An 18,821-nucleotide genomic window follows, 5' to 3' on the forward strand; every position below is an offset into this window, starting at 1 on the left:
CATTTTTATATTTCCAAACCCCAAAATTTAAAATACTTGCAACAATATTCAACAACTACACCAATCTAAGCTTTAAATAACCAAGATCTCAATGATATTCACCATATAATTATACATTTAGACTGCAAGGCCTGCAATTTAGCATCTTTTTAGCCTAAAATACTTTGCAGTTTCCATGAACTACTAACTCAATATTGGACCCACAACCGTATCACAGCCTCACAGGCCGTTTTGACATATGATTATGACCGTTACAAACCCCAAATTTTCAAAATTTTAAAAAGGAATATTTTGACCCATTCTTTACTCCTCTTTCCTGCACCTCAATCTTCAAGCTTCAAATTTTCCATAAAAGAGAGAAATAAATACAGTAAATCAGTAACTATAATGCTCAAAAACTAATTTCTAGCTCTTTCAAAACTCAATTTAATACCTCCACAATTAAAGTTTTAGAATTTCAATAACATTGTTATTTCTCCTAGAAATTAACAATTTCTTGAATTTCTTCCCTAAAATTACATTTCTTCAATTACCCTTTACATAAATTATCAAAAAGATTGAAACTTTGGTGGATTTTCCATCAGGGTTTTAGAAAAAATTAAAAGGGTATGTTTTAAAATTTGAAAAAAATTAGGTTTTGTGTAAGTTAAGAAATGCCAGTATCAACTAGGTCTCAGATTTTCGGCATAGAAGATGATAATGCAGGAACATCTACGGCGACAGCGACAACAACAACGACAAACATGGCACAAGCGTTGCGAAACCCGCATCATGGTTTAAAAGAGAAGCTTCAATCATTAACTCGTTTATATGAGCAACAAAAGCTAGCTTCACTTGGTTCAAGAATTCAAAATGTAAGACCTCAAGAGTCAAAAATCCCACCAATTTCAGCTCTAGATCGAAATGTGTCCATGAAAATCGATGATTTTGATCGAAATAATGGAGTTATGAAGGAAAATTCAATGCCAAATGCAACAGTGACAAAAACATATGTAAATGTTATCCCTCAATCACCAAATCAACAATTGGATGATGCAAAGGAGAATATGGCAGCGAATGGGGATCGAATTGTGGGGTTTATGTGTCCAAGGAAAGCGCCGGTTTCTAGCAAAGCGGCGAGGAAATTGTCGTTAGGGTCGCAGTTAGAGGCAAGAGGGTTTAGAGAAAGGTGTTTGGGTCAAGAAATGGAACCTCTGTTTGAGAGGCAGAGTAATGGTGGTAGTAGTAGTAGTAGTAGGATTATGGTGTTTGTTAGACTTAGGCCTATGATGAAGAAGGAGAAGGAAACCGGGTCTCGGAATTGTGTTAGGATTGTTAATCGGAAGGATGTTTATTTAACGGAATTTGCTTCGGAGAATGATTATTTGAGGTTAAAAAGATTGAGAGGAAGACATTTTACTTTTGATTCTTCTTTTCCTGAGTCTTCTACTCAGCTTGAGGTTTACTCTGCAACGTGAGTTCTTATGTTTTTGCTAGTATTTTGTTTAATTTTAATTATGTTGGTTGTGTTTTATTCCCTTTGTGTGGTAGTTTCATGGAGAAATCCGATTAGTTTTAGTCTATGTTACTTAGACTCGTTTAGAAATATCCAATGTGGGTACGTGTCCATGTGTCGGACTATGCTATATCCATGAAGAGAATGCATAATGTAGCTTAAAATGAGAACTGACAGTGTCCAGACTTGGACATGGGTATGGGAGGAAATAAGATGAGTCGGGGTTTGGAAGAATGTTGACCTTTATTATGAACCGTGCTGCCCAGGTAATAGCTCTGTAGTTCATATGGAAATGGATTCATATGATGCTGCATTGTGAATTTGTGATTACTCGACTTTGACTGTTTCATTGATATTTACTAAATTGTCAATCATTTGCCCATATTTTACTATTCACAAATCCTTGTTTAAGACAGACATGTACGGCTTAAACAATGAAACAGGTCAAATAGATAGATGATCCCATTCATGTCAAATATTGTTGTACTCCGTATAAACTATAAGTTTTCATGAAAAGGAATGAAGCGTGAACAAGGTTCAGATTGAAATGAACTCTACTGAAGTAATTAGTGCTAGTGTAAAATTGTTGATAATTTGAGAATATTACTCGAATAGTCGGTGATTTAGGTTTCATATATCTATTCATGTCATAATCATTAAGAAAGGAAGTCTAGATTACTTGAAACATAACCACTTTATAGTTTCTTGAAAAAGAACATGAGCATCGACAGAGTTCGTAATGAAAATGTCATTGAGTAATATGGAGTATTACGACGAGTCATGTCTACAGTCTACTTGAGTTCAAATCCCTTCAGCACTAAAAACAGCTGGTTCATAAACGAGGAAAGTTTTAGTAACAATGTGATTTACCAAAGTTAAAAATTTCAGGACGGCAGATCTTGTGGAAGCAGTGCTTCAAGGGAGGAACGGATCAGTATTCTGTTACGGAGCCACAGGAGCTGGGAAAACATACACAATGCTTGGCACAGTGGAGAATCCCGGGGTTATGGTGTTGGCTATTAAGGATCTATTTACAAAGATCCGGCAGAGAAGTGTTGATGGGAACCATACTGTCCATCTTTCTTATCTTGAGGTTTATAATGAGACTGTCAGGGATTTACTTTCTCCTGGAAGGCCTTTGGTCCTTAGAGAAGATAAGCAGGTATTTCGGCCTCACTCGACTACCCTAATTCATTTATAACCTTATGAAGAAGTCATTGATCTGAAGAATAGTGCATTTCTAGGAGTGTGTTCATAAAATTAACTTTATGACTTAGCTAAGATATTTGGTGTAACTTTTTTCAGGGTATTTTGGCAGCTGGTTTGTCACAGTATAGAGCTTATTCTACAGATGAGGTGATTTGTTTTTCGTCGTCTTTTAACCTTTTACTCTTTAAATGCAAATTGAGTAGGATGTCTTATTGAATCATCTGTGGTTGAATGTTTTCAGGTTATGGCATTACTTTTTCAAGGAAATAAGAATAGAACTACTGAACCAACACGAGCAAACGAGACGTCTTCAAGATCCCATGCTATACTTCAGGTAACTAGCTTACCCAACTGCAGGTCTATCCTCTTATCGCGATTTACTTATTTCTTGTTCTACCTCATGAAAAATTGTACTCCTTCAAGTTTAGTGGATTAGTCCCATTTAATTTTTATTCTCATAGAATGACCAACTTAGTGAGCTATATTATCTAGGTTATGGTTGAGTATCGAGCTAGAGATGCTTCGATGAACATGGTGAATCGTGTAGGGAAGCTGTCATTGATAGATCTAGCTGGGTCTGAGAGAGCACTGGCCACAGAACAGAGAACAGTAAGGTCAATGGAAGGTGCCAACATAAATAGGTCTCTTCTTGCACTAAGCAGCTGCATCAATGCCCTTGTTGAAGGAAAGAAGCATATACCTTACAGGAACTCCAAGCTTACTCAGCTTCTTAAGGACTCTCTAGGTGGAGCTTGTAACACCGTGATGATTGCCAATATCAGCCCTAGCAATTTCACGTTTGGAGAAACGCAAAACACCCTCCATTGGGCTGATCGAGCCAAGGAGATTCGCAACAAGGTACCTGATACAACTCATTGGTTGCCATGGTTGGTATCACATTTGAATATATATTGAATATGATTTCTAGCTAATCTACCCATGACTAGACCTTGCGAAACTGACCTAACCCTAATTACGGTAGATTTGAACAACTTAACCCATAATGATCCTACTCAGCACAACTTATCCCAAAAATATTCTAATTTGAATTGACCAGAAACAGCCGAAAATGACCCAATGTGCCTAATGAGCAGACCTGTAGCCACCTGAACCAAACTGACCTGTCCGGAAAAATGATCGGACTTGCACTTGATTCTACTGATGCGTTCTTATATATCAACGGCCAAGACTTGGGTTCAATATGTGCCTACGTCAACATTACTCTTATGGCTGCTTTCCACGGAAAAGATAATAAAATCAAAACTATGCATATTGAAACAAATGCAAAATTTGCAGTTATGCTGCAAACACATTTCAGTTTTGCTGCATAGATAACTGAACATTCTAACTCAGTTTACCTTGTGAAATACAGGCATATGAGACAAATGAAGAAATAGTGCAAGCTCCGGAATCCGAGGCTGAGCAGGCAAAACTGTTGCTTGAAGTACAGAAGGAAAATCGAGAGCTTCGAGTACAGCTAGCAAAACAACAACAGAAGCTATTAACTCTTCAAGCTCAGTCCTTGGCTGCAAACACCTCACCAACTCCTTCAGTATGCTCTATGCTCACTCCTCCTCCCTCATCCAACAAAGTTAACGATAAGCGAAGGCCCAAGATTTCCTTGCCAGCTACACCAGAACAAAACAGAAAGAAAGGACCCGAAGAGACAGTAAGCGAACTGCAATTGCTTGTAAAAGCGTTGGAGGGTGAGATAGAGAGAATGAAAAGAGAACACTCATCTCAACTAAAGAAAAGGGATGACAGAATCAGGGAGTTAACCGAGAAATTACCTAAAGGTACTAAAACAGGTGAGGAAGGGTTAAAAATGTTTGGTTCAAGAGTAAGTGTTAAACCAAAGGTGGCAAACAATGGAGACATAAAAACTCCTAGTCACAGGTTTCAGTCTCCTGCACCCACAGCCAAGAAAAGGAGTTTTTGGGATATAACAACTGCTAATAGCCCTTCGAACACAACGGTTAATGGAAGGAAGACAAGAAGCCATGTCAATAATGGCGAGCTTACAGCTCCACCTTCCATGCTTCTCCAGGTAAAAGATTTTACATCTTTCCCTACTCTGTGTTATATCCATGCTTGATTTGTGTATTTGCAATGCATTTCATTTCATCACAGCCAAATATGACTCGATAAAGTGGCTATGCTTCTTTTTACTGTGAAGTAACCATAACTTCCTGCACAAATCATTATAGTTCATCTGTCAACAACTTTTCATGTGTTGACACATGGGTAAGGGCGTAAGGCTGAGTATACCCGACCCCTTACCACACCATTTGTGAGACCGGGAGCCCTCAAGGCACCCTGGTAACACTGTATATTGTCGAATTTGCATTTAAATTCGCACATGTTATTTTCCCTTGTTCTGATCCATGTTTCTGATCCATGTTTACCCTCAAAAAATTTCAGCCAGGTTTTGCGCGACAGAGACGCAGTCCCTTCAGGTAGTAAGTAGCGAAAAGGCAAGAAATGAACCGGAAAGATGCAAGTATGCTAGTGTGATCTCAGTGCGCCACCTGAGTCGGGTTCTCAGGTGGCGAGCTTCAAACAGAAAGGAAGATCACTTCTTTTTTAGGTGGATTTGCAGGTAATTTATTGGAATAATTAGTAGTTAGTAATTAGCATTGAAGGAAACAAGATTGTATAGAAGCCAAGTGTGTTTCAGCATTTGCTCCAGTCTAGCTGACTGATTTGTTGTGTGATTATGATTTTAGGGTGAAATCATACAATTTTTTTTATCCTGTAAAACATTGGAAAGTTTAATTAGTGATTCTTAGTTCTTACAAATATCAATTCAATCATGTGTACAATTGATCAATTTCCACTGATTATGTAAATATATTAAGCAAATACAATAACAAACTGGCTAATGCATGAAACGTTATCAATTTCCTTGTAATACAAATAGGTAAGTAAAAAGAGCATGGTGCTTGGTTAATTATAAGGTTGGTCATTGTACAACAATAAACATTCGAGTGAAGTCATATTAGATTGAATCACTATAGATTAGGGGTCAAGTTCAGATCGTCTATTCGAGGTCAGGTTGGATATAGGTCGGGTCAATTTTTGCCTGATCTCGCAAATTTATGGGCTGGGTCACAGAGAATAAAATATTAGAATCACTTTCTAATTTACCCCACATGAGTGATGAGGCAGGATGCAGTCCTACTTCGCCCTCATCAACGCAGGCCTATAAAGGGCAAGGCCAATGTAGGCACTAACCCTATATGTCCGTATACGTAGGAGTGTAGGGCTCTTTATGCTCTTTCCTTTTCTTTCTTTTTTTTCCCTTTTTTTTTCGGTTTTTTCTCACAGACTGAACTTGAACTTTGGCGGATTACACATGTGCACTCTTCTTTTAAAATTTTCTACATATGGTGGCCATCAGTTTGACTTTTTCCTTCCCCAAATGCTCTTACTATGCTTGCCGTCATAACGCCGTTAATGTAGTTCATTTTGGCGGCAAAACATAACCAACTCACACCCTAATTTGTCTTTATTCTAACCTAAACACAAACCTATATTCATTCTCTCATCATCCTAAAAAAAACCTATTAATCTTCCCAAAGAAAATCCCTAATTTTGCCCCAAATTTTCCCAGAAAATTTTACAGAAACCTAACCCCAAAACAAATCCCTAATTTTACCACAATATCCGAAAGTAATCTCCTCTTTGAAGCTTCATCTGCTGATTTTCGTCCTTTCAAAGTGCAAAGGTAAGATCTTTAACAACTATCTTTAAATTTCAATTCACTTCATAAAAATTACGGAAAAAATTATTTATTTAGATTCGATTAAGTTATAGGAAGCGATAATATGTGTTGCATGTTAGTATTTGTCAAAAAATAATCACGAAATTAGGGTTTGAGTTATATTTTTTCTTACTTTCATTATTGTGTGTAATTATAGGATGGATCCTGGAATATGGTTGGAATTTAACTATGGCGGTAAGTGCTTTGATTATCCAGTATATGATGTTTATTTAATGCAATTACTGGATGTGATTGGTGAGCTTGGGGATGTGAGTTTGAAGCAGAATGTACTCATACCATCAGTTTATGACCTGTTTTATAAAAATGGTGGGGGTCGGAAAATATATATAAGAAATGATAATGATTTGTTGAGCATGTTTGCTCATTTTGAAGGGAGACATGTTATTAAGGTTTGGTTGGAGCACACTGAGCATCCTATTAGTTTGTTTAGGTTGGCTGAGGGATTGAAAAAGGTACAAAGAGAGGTAGAAGAGAAAAAACAGAGGGAAGAAGAAGAGAGGGCTAGAAGGCAGAGGGAGGCAATAGAAGTGGAGCCTTTGAGCATTGAAGTGCATGTGGTGGATGTAGATACTAATGCCACTGAGTATGTAAGAATTTACACCTCCCAAGAGATTGCTGATGAAGTCCCACTAACCCAACCCACTGATCAACAATCTACTCCACATTCATAACCTACAGACAAATCTCCTCCACAACCTACTCTCAAATCTCCTACACAACCTGCTCCCAACTCTCCTCTACAGCCTGCTCCCAAATCTCCTCCACAACCTACTCCCAACTCTCCTCCACCTGTAACACAAACAACTCAATCAACACAATGTCCCACTTCGATAGATTCCATTCACAACCATCGAACTGTTTCTAAGTCGGTCCCAAGAAGGAGTCGGAAACATCAAATAGGAAGATACCTAAAACCTCTGCCAAGAGGAAAGGGATATATGTTCCAAAGTTTAAGCAGGGGACCCCTACTGAGGTTGATGGTGTTGAAGAGAGGCCTAGAAGGAAAAGAGTGCCTCATTCTTGTATGGAGATGGAGGATGACATTGATAAGACTGATGAGAGTGATGAAGACTATTATTGCAGTGATGGTGAAGATAGTAGTGACACCGATGACAAAGAATAGTTGAAGAGCAAGAGATTGAGGAGTTAGATGATAATGAGGCTGTTCATCCATTTGATGTTGGGCTCACTGTTGGAGTTAATGAAGAGGATGAAGAAGATCATGAGCAGAGTTTGAAAATGTACAAGAATGGAAGGATGTATACACCAGCTAGATGGGGGCAAATTGTGTTAAAACCATGGCTAATGTTTATGTCTAAGGGGGAGTTTCTGTCAGTGCTATCTGATTATTGTGTACAAGAGGGCTTCAGTGTCATTGTGTTAAAGTCGATAAAAAAGATATACAAACAATGCGGTGGGAAGTTGTGTACTTGGAAGCTTCATAGCTCATGTTTGCCTGACTCTGTTACATGGGCTATTAAGACTCTAACAGGGAACCATAAGGAGTGCTTTAACTTGAAAAGGAATCCCATGGCAACTGTTCCTTGGATGGCTAAAAAGTTAGAGACTGAATTGAGAGCTCATCCTGAGATGCCAGTTAAGTCTATGGCAGATTTGTTAATGAAGGGTTATGGCATTGATGTATGCCTAAGGACAATGTATAAGGTGAGAATTGCTGTGGCTGAAATGGTGTATGGAGGATTTGAGGAGAGTTATAATAGCTTGGCAGCTTATGGAGAGGTGATAAAACAGACTAATCCAAGTTCTTGGGCTTTAATTACTTGGCATAACCCTCAAACTGGTCAGACTGGTGGTCAAACTGGTGGTCCAGTCCACTTCAAAGCTATGTTTGTGAGTTTTCACTCATGGATCCTTGGGTTTTTGAGAGGTTGTAGGCCCATCATTGGTGTTGATGGGTGTCATCTGAAGGGGAGGTATAAGGGGATGCTGTTATCTGCTATTAGTGTAGATGCCAACAATAATTTCTTTTGTATTGCATATGCAATTGTGGGGAAGGAGAACACTGAATCTTGGAGTTATTTTTTCAGGAATCTAAGGTTGGCATTTCAGAGTGTTGGATGTTCCAAATGGGATTGGACATTTATCAGTGACAGAATGAAGGGAGTTGAGAGGGCACTTGAAAAAGAGTTTCCTCAGTGCACCAAGAGGATTTGTGCACAACATTTGTATTCCAACTTCAAGCTGAAATGGGGAGGGCCTGCATTCCATGACCTGTTTTGGAGGGCAGCCAATGCAACCTCAACTCATGCTTATCATAAAGCAATTGAGGAGATAAATAAGTTGTCCAAGCCAGCTGCTGATTATTTGTTAAGTGTTGAGGAGCAATGGTCAAAATCACAGTTTGACCCAGCCATTGCTTGTGACCATAACACCTCCAATTTTGTGGAGTCATTCAATGCACTTATAAATGATCTAAGGGAGAAGCCTGTCCTGACCCTTATGGAAGGAATCAGAACTGATTTCATGGCAAAGATGGCTGAAAGGATGGAATTGGCAGATGGCTTACAAGTGCATGAGCCAACACCTTATGCTAGGGAGATATTGGAGTACAATATCCATGGGAGTAACCAGTGTATGGTTATTAAAGCAGGTGGTGGAGAGTTTGAGGTGCTTGAGGGTACTAAACCTCATCCAGTGGACATTCTTAAGGGGACATGCTTATGTGGGGGTGGCGATAACGAATCCCATGTAAGCATGCATGTAGAGCCATTTTTGACAATAGGGAGCAACCAGTGGACTATGTGCATGGATTCTATAGTGGTCAATGTTACAAGCTCACCTATGGAGAACATATGCATCCTTTACCTGATAAGGATGCATGGCCAACCTTCCAATTCCCTCAAGTTTTACCTCCTATTCCAGAGAGGAGCATAGGAAGACCTGCAAGGCAAAGAAAGAGGAAACCAGACGAGCCCAAGAAAAAAGGTAAAAGATCAACAACAATCACATGCTCAATATGCAAAACTGTTGGACACAATGCAAGATCTTGTAAAGGAGGCCCAACATCAAAACAGAGGAAGGCTAGTGCTGGTGGTGGCAGTCAGAAGAAAAGGGCAAGGAAAGATGGAGCTTCAACAAGCAAGGGATAAGTATGTTTCTGAAAAGACACTCATTTTTTTGGCTAAGCTAAGTTGTTAATTAAGTCAGTTGCCATATTTTGTTGTACTGATTAATCTACTCCATATTTTGTGCATTTGGTAAACTCACATGGGTATATTTTGTGCGTTTCTTAATCATTTGCGACTTTTGGTGATTTATATATCACATAGTCAGCAACTTTTTGGTGATTTATAAATCACATGAACAACCTTTGTATAATTAACAACAATGATCAATGCTAGCATTGCAAGTTTTAATCTTATTAATTGCATTTGATTCTATTACAGTTGTTGCATATTACATAGTTTCTTATCCACGTCTTTGGTTCATCATGACATATAACAGAAACATGAACATAAATATGCCTATTTTTATGCTAAGTTGTAGTAGCTTTGACATATCATCCATTTTTGCCTTCAACAAATTAAGCATCTCAGCTTGTTCCTTCATACTCTTCGTCACTTCATGTAGATTATGCATTTGTTGTTTTTCTTCTTCTTCATGTTGATTGTCTTCTACTATTTTAGCTTGGCACCATTGAAACCAACCACAATCATCACACTTATAATATAGCTTCATTGGATTTGTCTTTGAGAGGGGCCCCGAGGACCTTATGTTTGATCTTTTCTTGCATCTTGGGCATTGTTTGTTTTCTACTTGAATTCCTCTTGAATAAGAACTTGCATTAGATGTGTAAGACATTATTGAGTTTCCTTAGATATTGAACTTGTTTTAATTGTAAATGAGGGAGATTTGACTTTTAAAGCAACAGATTCCAACGGCTACATCAATATAGCCGTTATTTTTGTTCTGTTCTAGAAATTGGGTACATTGGGCAAAAGTTTGAAACACAGGGGTACCACGGGCAAAAAGTATACAATTCAAACTAACTTTCCCACCAAAATGTGAAAACCAAACTGACGTTAAGAAAATTTAACAGCCGTTTGTCAATGGCCATTTTGGGAAAGAAAAAGTCAAACTAATGGGTACCTTATGTACATAGTTAATTTGAGGGGTACCATGTGTAATCTGCCAAAGTTCGAGGGTACCATGAGAAATTTCCCTTTTTTTTTTATATTACATTTTCACTATTTAATAATTTTCTAAAACAACTACGGAGTAATTAATCTTATAAATTATTGTTTGATAAATATGTAGGAATATTATATCAAAAAATCTCACTTTAGAGGGACACTATCCGTCTAAAATTATAGAGGGGTCAAATATATCAATCACTTTCATAATAAGACAAACAATTAGTGGGATGGTGAGGATTATCTTATTATAAAAGTGGTGACATATTTGACTCGTTTACATCTTTGTCTACAATAAGACTAATTGATATTATATGTTAGAGATGAGACTATGAGAGGCAAACTCTTAGAAAACTCATTAGTAAAAAAACCTTTTACGTCATTTATTTACCTATTTTATTTAGATGTCTCACTCATTTATTTACATTTCTAATTAAGGAATGTTTTTCATAAGTTATTTAATCATATACCTCATCTTAATCCACTTGTCACCTAATAATTATACGACGTATATTTAAAGGGTGATGCTCATTCATGTACAAGTTTTACTCTTTTATGTACGTAAATGACCATAATACCCTATTTATTTTAATGATTTTCGTTTTAATACCCTTCTTCCATTCTCTCTCTATCTTCTTCATTTTCTCTTCTCACTTTTAACTACCATCATTTAACCACCACTATCTCGGCCACCACCCTTACTGCCGCCTCCCTTGCGCCACTGGCCGTCTTATCAATTTAAAAATATATATATATAAAACATTTAACCAAAAAAAAAAAGGAAAATCAAAAATCAAAAAAGCAGAAGAAGTAACGTAATGTTGTGTTCATGTAGCCGACGGGATTAGTACGAGAGGCTTTAATGGTTTTTAAAGGTATCACTGGGACTCTCAGACATTGCACAACAACATTACTAGTATACCGTATACTCTTTTATGGTCGTCCGATCGTCCCTCACCTCTAACGCCGGTGACGGTTTAAACAAACCCTAATTTAATTATTGTAAATCAATTCTTTAATTTGATACTTCTATAATATAATTGATATAATTAAGAATTAGAATTATAACTTGATCGATACGAGAATTAGCATCCATAATTGGGTAATTTGACGGATTTGACTAATTTTGTGGATTTGATTAATTTTGTGAGGGAGAGAATTAGAGAGATTTTTTGTTTGTTTCTAGGTAAAGGGCATGCCATGGAAAAATAATGAAAAAAAGTCCATGAAAGAGTAAAACTCGTCCATGAATGAGCAACTACGTATTTAAATGGTCTATGGTCCTCTCTTATTTCATTGGATTTTATGAACAAAAAGTAAACAAATGATCAGAGAGGAGAGAGTATGTTACTAGAAGGTTTAATTTAAGAAGGTAGCGAATGAATTAGCTCAATGTAAGTGCATGGCTTCTGGGTAGGCGTGTTTGCTTTGAGAATTTCCCCCGAACATTGTTGATGTATTGTGTGTGATTCCACGCACGGAAATAAATTAGATCCTTTTCGGGATTTTACTTTAAAAAAAAAACTTATATTGGTGCATTTATTTATGGGTTTTTCTAATATATGAGTTATTTAATGTGTGCCCTAACTAGAAAAACTCTTTATATATTGAAAAATAAGTACTTTAGCAAAACTATACTTTTACAATTTCTCGTGTTTAAAGATGTTACAATATTATTTGTAGACATCGAGTATTTATTGTACTTGTATTAATTTTTGATAAAGTAACCAAAATTATTTGTCTTAATTGTTTTGAGAATTGTACCCCAAAATTTAAAATGAAGGGAGTATTAAAGTCAAAAGGATTTTTTGATAAATGAGAAGAGTACGTATAAAGTAGAGATTACGTAAATAAAATACTCCGTAGCATAGTGTAAACTTTAAACCTTAAAGTAAATAAAGAGATTGGAAATAGCAAAGATGAAAACAATAACAATAATTGTGTAAAGCAAGGAGGCAGCCTACCATTAAATACAACTTTAGGCTTTATTAGATCAATTTCTTGTTTGTTTGATCGTAAAAATGATGAGAAGATCATGATCAGTACCAACCAACCTCGTTCACTGTGTCATTAATTAAATATACTACGAGTAGGAATTTATTTTCTCCAATTTATGGCTTTGTTCTTGTCCCCTGTTCTCACCCTGCCAAGTTAATAAACTAAAAGATTATTACGTAACGATTTTACACGAGACCAACAAAATAAAATACGTTCATTAATAAAGAGGTTTGATAAGGAGTTCAAAAGTTCTTTTAAATATGAGGCTTGGGTAAGCTCGGATAATAAGTCTCGGTTATTTTTGACTTTATTTCAACTCACTTTAATTCAGCTCAATTCGTTTAAATTCACTTAAGTTAAGTTTAGTTTTATTTAGTTCAATACAGTTCAGCTCTATTCATTTCTACGTTTATGCATTTTTAGTTGAAATCCTATACAAATTCTTTATTATGCGTATTTAGTTGAATATTTTAACTTACTAAAGGACTTTATTTTTAATTTTTACTAGTTTTAACTTTGGGTTGTCCCTTCCTACCATAAGGAGTAGTGGTAGGACGATATAAACCCCCACACAATTATCGTCATAGATAATTCGGAAATTGATCTCTATACTTTCCAAATTCTAATATAGGAGAAAGGGTTCTTCCGTATAGGACGAAAATCCATTTATACATTTGGAAAATTTTACTTTTCTTATTTTAAAAATAACATAAATTACTATCACAAAACTCGAATAAGACAGTAATCATAGTACTATTATGTCTACAAGGTCATTTTTGACTTTATTTGCAATTATATAACCATTTTACGAATGAATTAATAACATTATTATAAATGTATAGTAGTTCCATACAGAACTACTCCATTTATATTAGTAACGCAAATTATTATACTATACAACGGTCATATGATACTAGAGATGTCAATTTCACCTGCATCCATCAAAATCTGATGCACCCGATCCTAAAAGATGGATGAAAATCCGACTTAAATGGATGATGGATGACGGATGGGTTGGATGAAGAAATTTCACCCGACATCCATCCATCACCCGATTTTATTACTATTTATTTAATTTTCTTTACATATAACACATTATTAAGATATAAAATATTTAAATTTTTATATTTGTCTACTCTCAATATAGATATTTTGTAAACCTACTCAGTAGAAAGTTAAACTAAATAATTATCTAACTTTATTTTTGTAGAGAAAAAAAAATCATCATTTTTTTTAACTTGAAATATATAAATACACAACACCCGTTTATCACCCGATCCACCCGTTTCATCCATGGATGATGGATGGATTGATGACGGATGATATGTTTCACCGATGACGGACGGGTTGGATGAGATTTTAAAAGGACGGATAGACAACGGATGAGGCTTTACCCGACCCGAACCCAATCCATTGACATCCCTATATAATACTCCCTCCCATTCATAATAAACCTCCCCATTTCCTTTTTCGGTTATTCACAATAACCTCCCTATTTCCTTTTTTGGTAAGTGTTTGTGTGGTCCAAATTTAATTGTATGGTGGGGTAGTGTATTTGTGTGGTCCAAATTTAATTATATGGTGGGGTAGTGTGTTTCCTTAATTTTTGTGCCAAAATTAAATGGGAGTTTTATTGTGAATGGGAGGGAGTATGACTCTATAGTGCAATAAGAAAATGATCCCTTTTTCTCGATCGTACTATAAATCCGTAGTACAAAATGAGAAAAAGAACCGTTGAATATATTGGTGTAAATTTTTGGTTAGACCATCCCAAGCAAGGTCAATTGCTTGGTCATGACCTTGCTTGGTCATAATTAATGGGGTAATTAAGGTATTTAATTGGTGACCAAAATTGTTAATTTGTGACCAAAGGTCAATTTGTGACCAAACTTGGTCAATTTGGTCACAAATTGACCACTTATGTGACCTCCCATGTGTCCAAATTTGATTGGTGGAACAATAAAAAAATAATAAAAAAAAAGTATATAATATGATAGTGGGGTATGATTGGGAATGTTGTGAAGTTGAAAATGATTGGGTTAATGACCTAGGTCGCGACCTTCTGCTTAGACCATCCCCAAGCAATGGTCGCGCTAATTAGATCGCGACCCGATTTTTCTCTTAATCTCACCTTATTAACCTTGACCCATTTTCACCTCCCAAGCAGAAGGTCGCGACCTAGGTCATCAACCCAATCATTTTTCACCTTCCAACCCTTTTTATTTTCTTTACCACCAATGATAATTTGACACCTATTGGGTCACCAATTGACCTAATAAGGTCAAGAGCAACCAAAGAGGTCACAAATTGACCTTATAAGGTCAAGAGCAACCAAATGGTCACGCTAATCTCATGCTTAATTGTTGGTTAAGGCGACCCAACAAGGTCGCGACCTCCCTCGTGACCTTGCTTGGGGATGGTCTTAGGAGGGTGAAAATAGGTCAAGGTTAATAAGGTGAAATTAAAAGTAAAATCGGATCGTGACCTAGTTAGCGTGACCACTGCTTAGGGATGGTCTAAAGCTAGAAAAGCAAGGGAGCAGGAAAAAGCCTTGAAATGAGGGAAAGGAGATAAACCAGTTGCAAAGTGCATTAAGGTACACTCATTAACTCATAAGAGTTGAAACTAGGCTCCAGCCAATACTACTATATCAAATGTGGCACTCTATTATGATGAATCATCACAAATTTGTTGGTGAAGGCCTACACTTATAGTATCATGTTGTCAAATCCCATTTATTACTAAGCACTAAAGAAGGAAACTTGTAGACATATCCGTATCATCCATCTCGACTTTCATAAGTTTGTCCAAAATATGTGTAAGAAATTTCAAATAAGCATATGGAAATAACTTGAGAATACGAACTTAGGAAGTACGATCTTATATTAAGTTAGAACGACCAATTCATAAGTTTCTGGTGTGTTATTACTTGCGATTACCTTTTTGGCCTAGTAAACTCATATGCTATTGTCCTGTTCTTCAACTCAACCGAACTCAAAACCCGGGAAAACGCCTTCTTGGCCAGCTAACATAGCTTAGTTTAGCTGAAATATTGTACTAGCATGCATCGTAATAAAACCTTTGTACATAACTTCTTGACTTAAATTTAGCTTATCTCTATTCTTGTTCTAGTCTATGGGGTATTGGGTAGTCAATCATCTTGCGATTCATAATAATCTTCTTTTAAGTTCAGAACATGGTTACAAATTTTTATTTTGGCCAAGTACATGGGCAAATCAAAGCATAATACAAAAGAAAAAAAATGCATTTGAATATTCGTATGATTCGTATCTCCTCCCTTTTATATCGTACTGGCTTTATGACTCGTTTGAATGACAAAATACAACTTGATTCGTCATTCACAAATTGAAAAACTAGTTTGCATGAAGATCTTACATTGAGAATAATATGACAATGTCCACCCTATCTCATAATTCACACAAGTTTTCTTTTTCCAAGTATACCATTACCATGATTGATTACATTACACCCAAAACTACCAAATTACATTGAGATTAAAACTTCCCCAATATTTTTATACCCCCAAAATACCAAAACAATCTAACCCTAAAACACTAAACCCCGCCCACTTTAATAATACCTCTTAAACCCTAAAAAAAATACTAATAAGACTACAAATTACACATTTTTTTTTTTTTTTTTCAAACTCTTAGTAAGTAAATGCTTAGTTCAGGTGCACCATGACAATCAGGGTTAACCATGTAGAAAGCCTCGGAATCTCTAGACCCAACAACCCTCTCAAATTGAGCCCTCATGTACATGAGTTCGCCATCCGTACCCGACCCGGACCCGTTAAATCCAGGAAGAACACCTGCTCCCATTGAAATGGGCTCAACTGCCTTCAATATTTTAGCCTCATTTGGCCCAATTTCTCTTTTCGTTGCAAACCCACATTTTTTACCGTTACAATATGTCCTCCATATTTGCTCCTCCAACAACCTCTTCCTTTTCGCCTTCTTGCTACTACTATTGTTATTGTTGTTGTTGTTATTATCGTCGACTGACGATTCTTGCTTATCGCATTCGAGTGCAATTCTAACCAACCCAAATGCCATTTCATTCACTAGACTAGTAATTGGTGTAGCTAGCTCAATGAAGAACACTGGAGTTGAGTTATGATCCCTTTGAAACACAAAATGTACATGCCCTTTTCGATATCCGAAAAGGGTACCTACAATCTTAGGACATGAACCCAAATGATGAAAACCTGATGAGGAGGAAGAGGCTTTGTTAATGTGTAAGGCAGTTAACACTGACCTAATCCTCGACACCGCGATTTGTTGTAGTTTCTTTCTCCTTCTTGAGACTAAACTCTTAGACTCCTCAAGTTTAGTGTCAGTAGATGAATTAATGTCCTTAAAACTACCTTGTTTTGCTCTGTTTTCCTCTGTTTTTTGTGGGTTTGGTTCATCTTGTATTCTCCTAGAGGATGACCAAGGGAAATTGGCCTTAGACATGTTAGTAGGTGTTGTTGTTGTCTTCATTTTTGTAGATTTTAGAGGGAGAATGAGTTGAGTTGTGTTGTGTTGTGGTTGGTTACTAAGAGAAGTAGGGAGTATTAATGTATGTAAGGTGGAGTGAATTTATGTGAAGTTGAGTGGAGGTGAAATTAGAGTTTCATTTACTACTCTCCTTGGTCCCTAGAGTTTGCTTTGGCCTTTGAGAGAGGGGTCTCTTTTGTTTTTGGTGCAATGCATAAAGAAAATTCCTTGAGTATGTAGCCCCACCTAAAGGAATTCATAGTGGGGTCATCAACTATTTTTGTTTTTATTTTTCGTGTGGGTAAACAATCGATTTAGTCTGAATTCGAGTTGCCTATGAATGTATGATCATTAGTGTGGTAATGCTCTCTCAAGAATTTTAACATTCTGCATTCCCAAGGTTCGGATATGAGACTTCTGATTAAGCTAGAATAATCTCTTATCAGTTGATTTAAGTGCTTATGGATAACTATAATTATAGTGTTACCGGTGATATTTTACAATTTTAGTAGTACTCTCCCCACATATATAGTGATGATAGAAAGAGAAATGTGTAAGACCTATATTTACAAGTGAGAATTCATTAGCAGTATTATCGAGTGATGTTATCTCATTTCTTTTTTATTTGGGTTAGGAATGAGAGATTTGAACTTTAGCATATCATTAAACATTATTTTTGTATATTTTGTTTATCATTTGACTATTTGAGTCGGTATCTAGTCGTTAGTAAGAGACGGTTTTTCGACTAAAAAACATTTTTTACAAGTTTTAAGTAGAAAGCATGAGAAATGCACTCGTACATTGTGGTGGCACTATACATGATGCTAGATTGCTAGTGACAATACAATAATCCTAATTTTATGATTTTATGATTAGACCATCTTATATAAGTTGATCTCATAATTATTCAATAGAAGCATCAAGGCATAATCTCTCTCGACCATATAAACAATGTTAAGTAAATTAAAAAAGCTTAATTATTTTTATTGTTATCAAGACCCTACATACCCCTTAGACAATCATTCAACTATGTATCATCAAACCAATTAAGAAAATGTAGATTTCTTAATAATATCATAATGATGAAGTTATATTACAACTTTATAAAAGTTAAAAAAAGTCTGGATTTTCTGTCTTATTTTCGCGTCTCACCTTGTGTCCTAGTGCCTCTCCATCTAAAACATAAGCACTAAACATTAAAAATAAGTATCTAGATTATAAAATGATGAGGGGTTAGAAGATTAAAGCAATAGGAGACTAGACAGAAGATTTGGACTTGCAAAAAAGGATCAATACGTATGTCTTATTTAAGACCGTCTTAAATTAAGATATCTTACAACTTTTTTTCATTTTCACATTTATTTATTTTGATTACGAATTATTTTAAATGACGGTCTTAAATAAGAATCGGCGAAAAAGGGTAAACAAAGAGAGAGACAAAGTTGGGAGTGAGGGGACGGAAGGAATCTAAATGAGGGACAAAGATGAAGAGTAACTTCATTTTCGAGTGGGGTAGAAAAGCAAAGCATTGGCTTGACTGCCTTCACTTTTGACCTGAAAAATATACTAAAGCTACAACCCCAACACAAGTTAAAGGAAAAAAATAAAGTAACAAAGCTGAATTTGTGATCACTAGAGGCCATTTTTAAATACAAACTAACCCGATCCAACCATCTTTT

General features: G+C 36.2%; 3 protein-coding genes across 3 annotated transcripts; 2 read left to right on the forward strand and 1 right to left on the reverse strand.

Annotated features, from left to right (window-relative positions):
- The first annotated feature begins 305 nt into the window (after positions 1–305).
- LOC141601594 (kinesin-like protein KIN-8A) lies at positions 306–5,514 on the forward strand. Its single transcript, XM_074421889.1, has 7 exons — positions 306–1,453; positions 2,384–2,657; positions 2,801–2,851; positions 2,946–3,038; positions 3,197–3,562; positions 4,077–4,751; positions 5,126–5,514. The coding sequence occupies exons 1-7, from the start codon at positions 654–656 to the stop codon at positions 5,162–5,164; spliced, it is 2,298 nt and encodes a 765-aa protein (XP_074277990.1). The 5' UTR covers positions 306–653; the 3' UTR covers positions 5,165–5,514.
- Positions 5,515–7,518: 2,004 nt separating this feature from the next.
- Positions 7,519–9,598, forward strand: LOC141642254 (uncharacterized). Its single transcript, XM_074450984.1, has 3 exons — positions 7,519–7,570; positions 7,612–9,197; positions 9,284–9,598. The coding sequence occupies exons 1-3, from the start codon at positions 7,519–7,521 to the stop codon at positions 9,596–9,598; spliced, it is 1,953 nt and encodes a 650-aa protein (XP_074307085.1).
- Positions 9,599–16,084: 6,486 nt separating this feature from the next.
- Positions 16,085–17,335, reverse strand: LOC141601598 (protein MIZU-KUSSEI 1). The gene has a single exon (XM_074421893.1). The coding sequence runs from the start codon at positions 17,143–17,145 to the stop codon at positions 16,303–16,305; it is 843 nt and encodes a 280-aa protein (XP_074277994.1). The 5' UTR covers positions 17,146–17,335; the 3' UTR covers positions 16,085–16,302.
- Between the last annotated feature and the right edge of the window lie 1,486 nt (positions 17,336–18,821).

Source organism: Silene latifolia, chromosome 1, assembly GCF_048544455.1.
Source record: "Silene latifolia isolate original U9 population chromosome 1, ASM4854445v1, whole genome shotgun sequence".
Classification (NCBI taxonomy): domain Eukaryota; kingdom Viridiplantae; phylum Streptophyta; class Magnoliopsida; order Caryophyllales; family Caryophyllaceae; genus Silene; species Silene latifolia.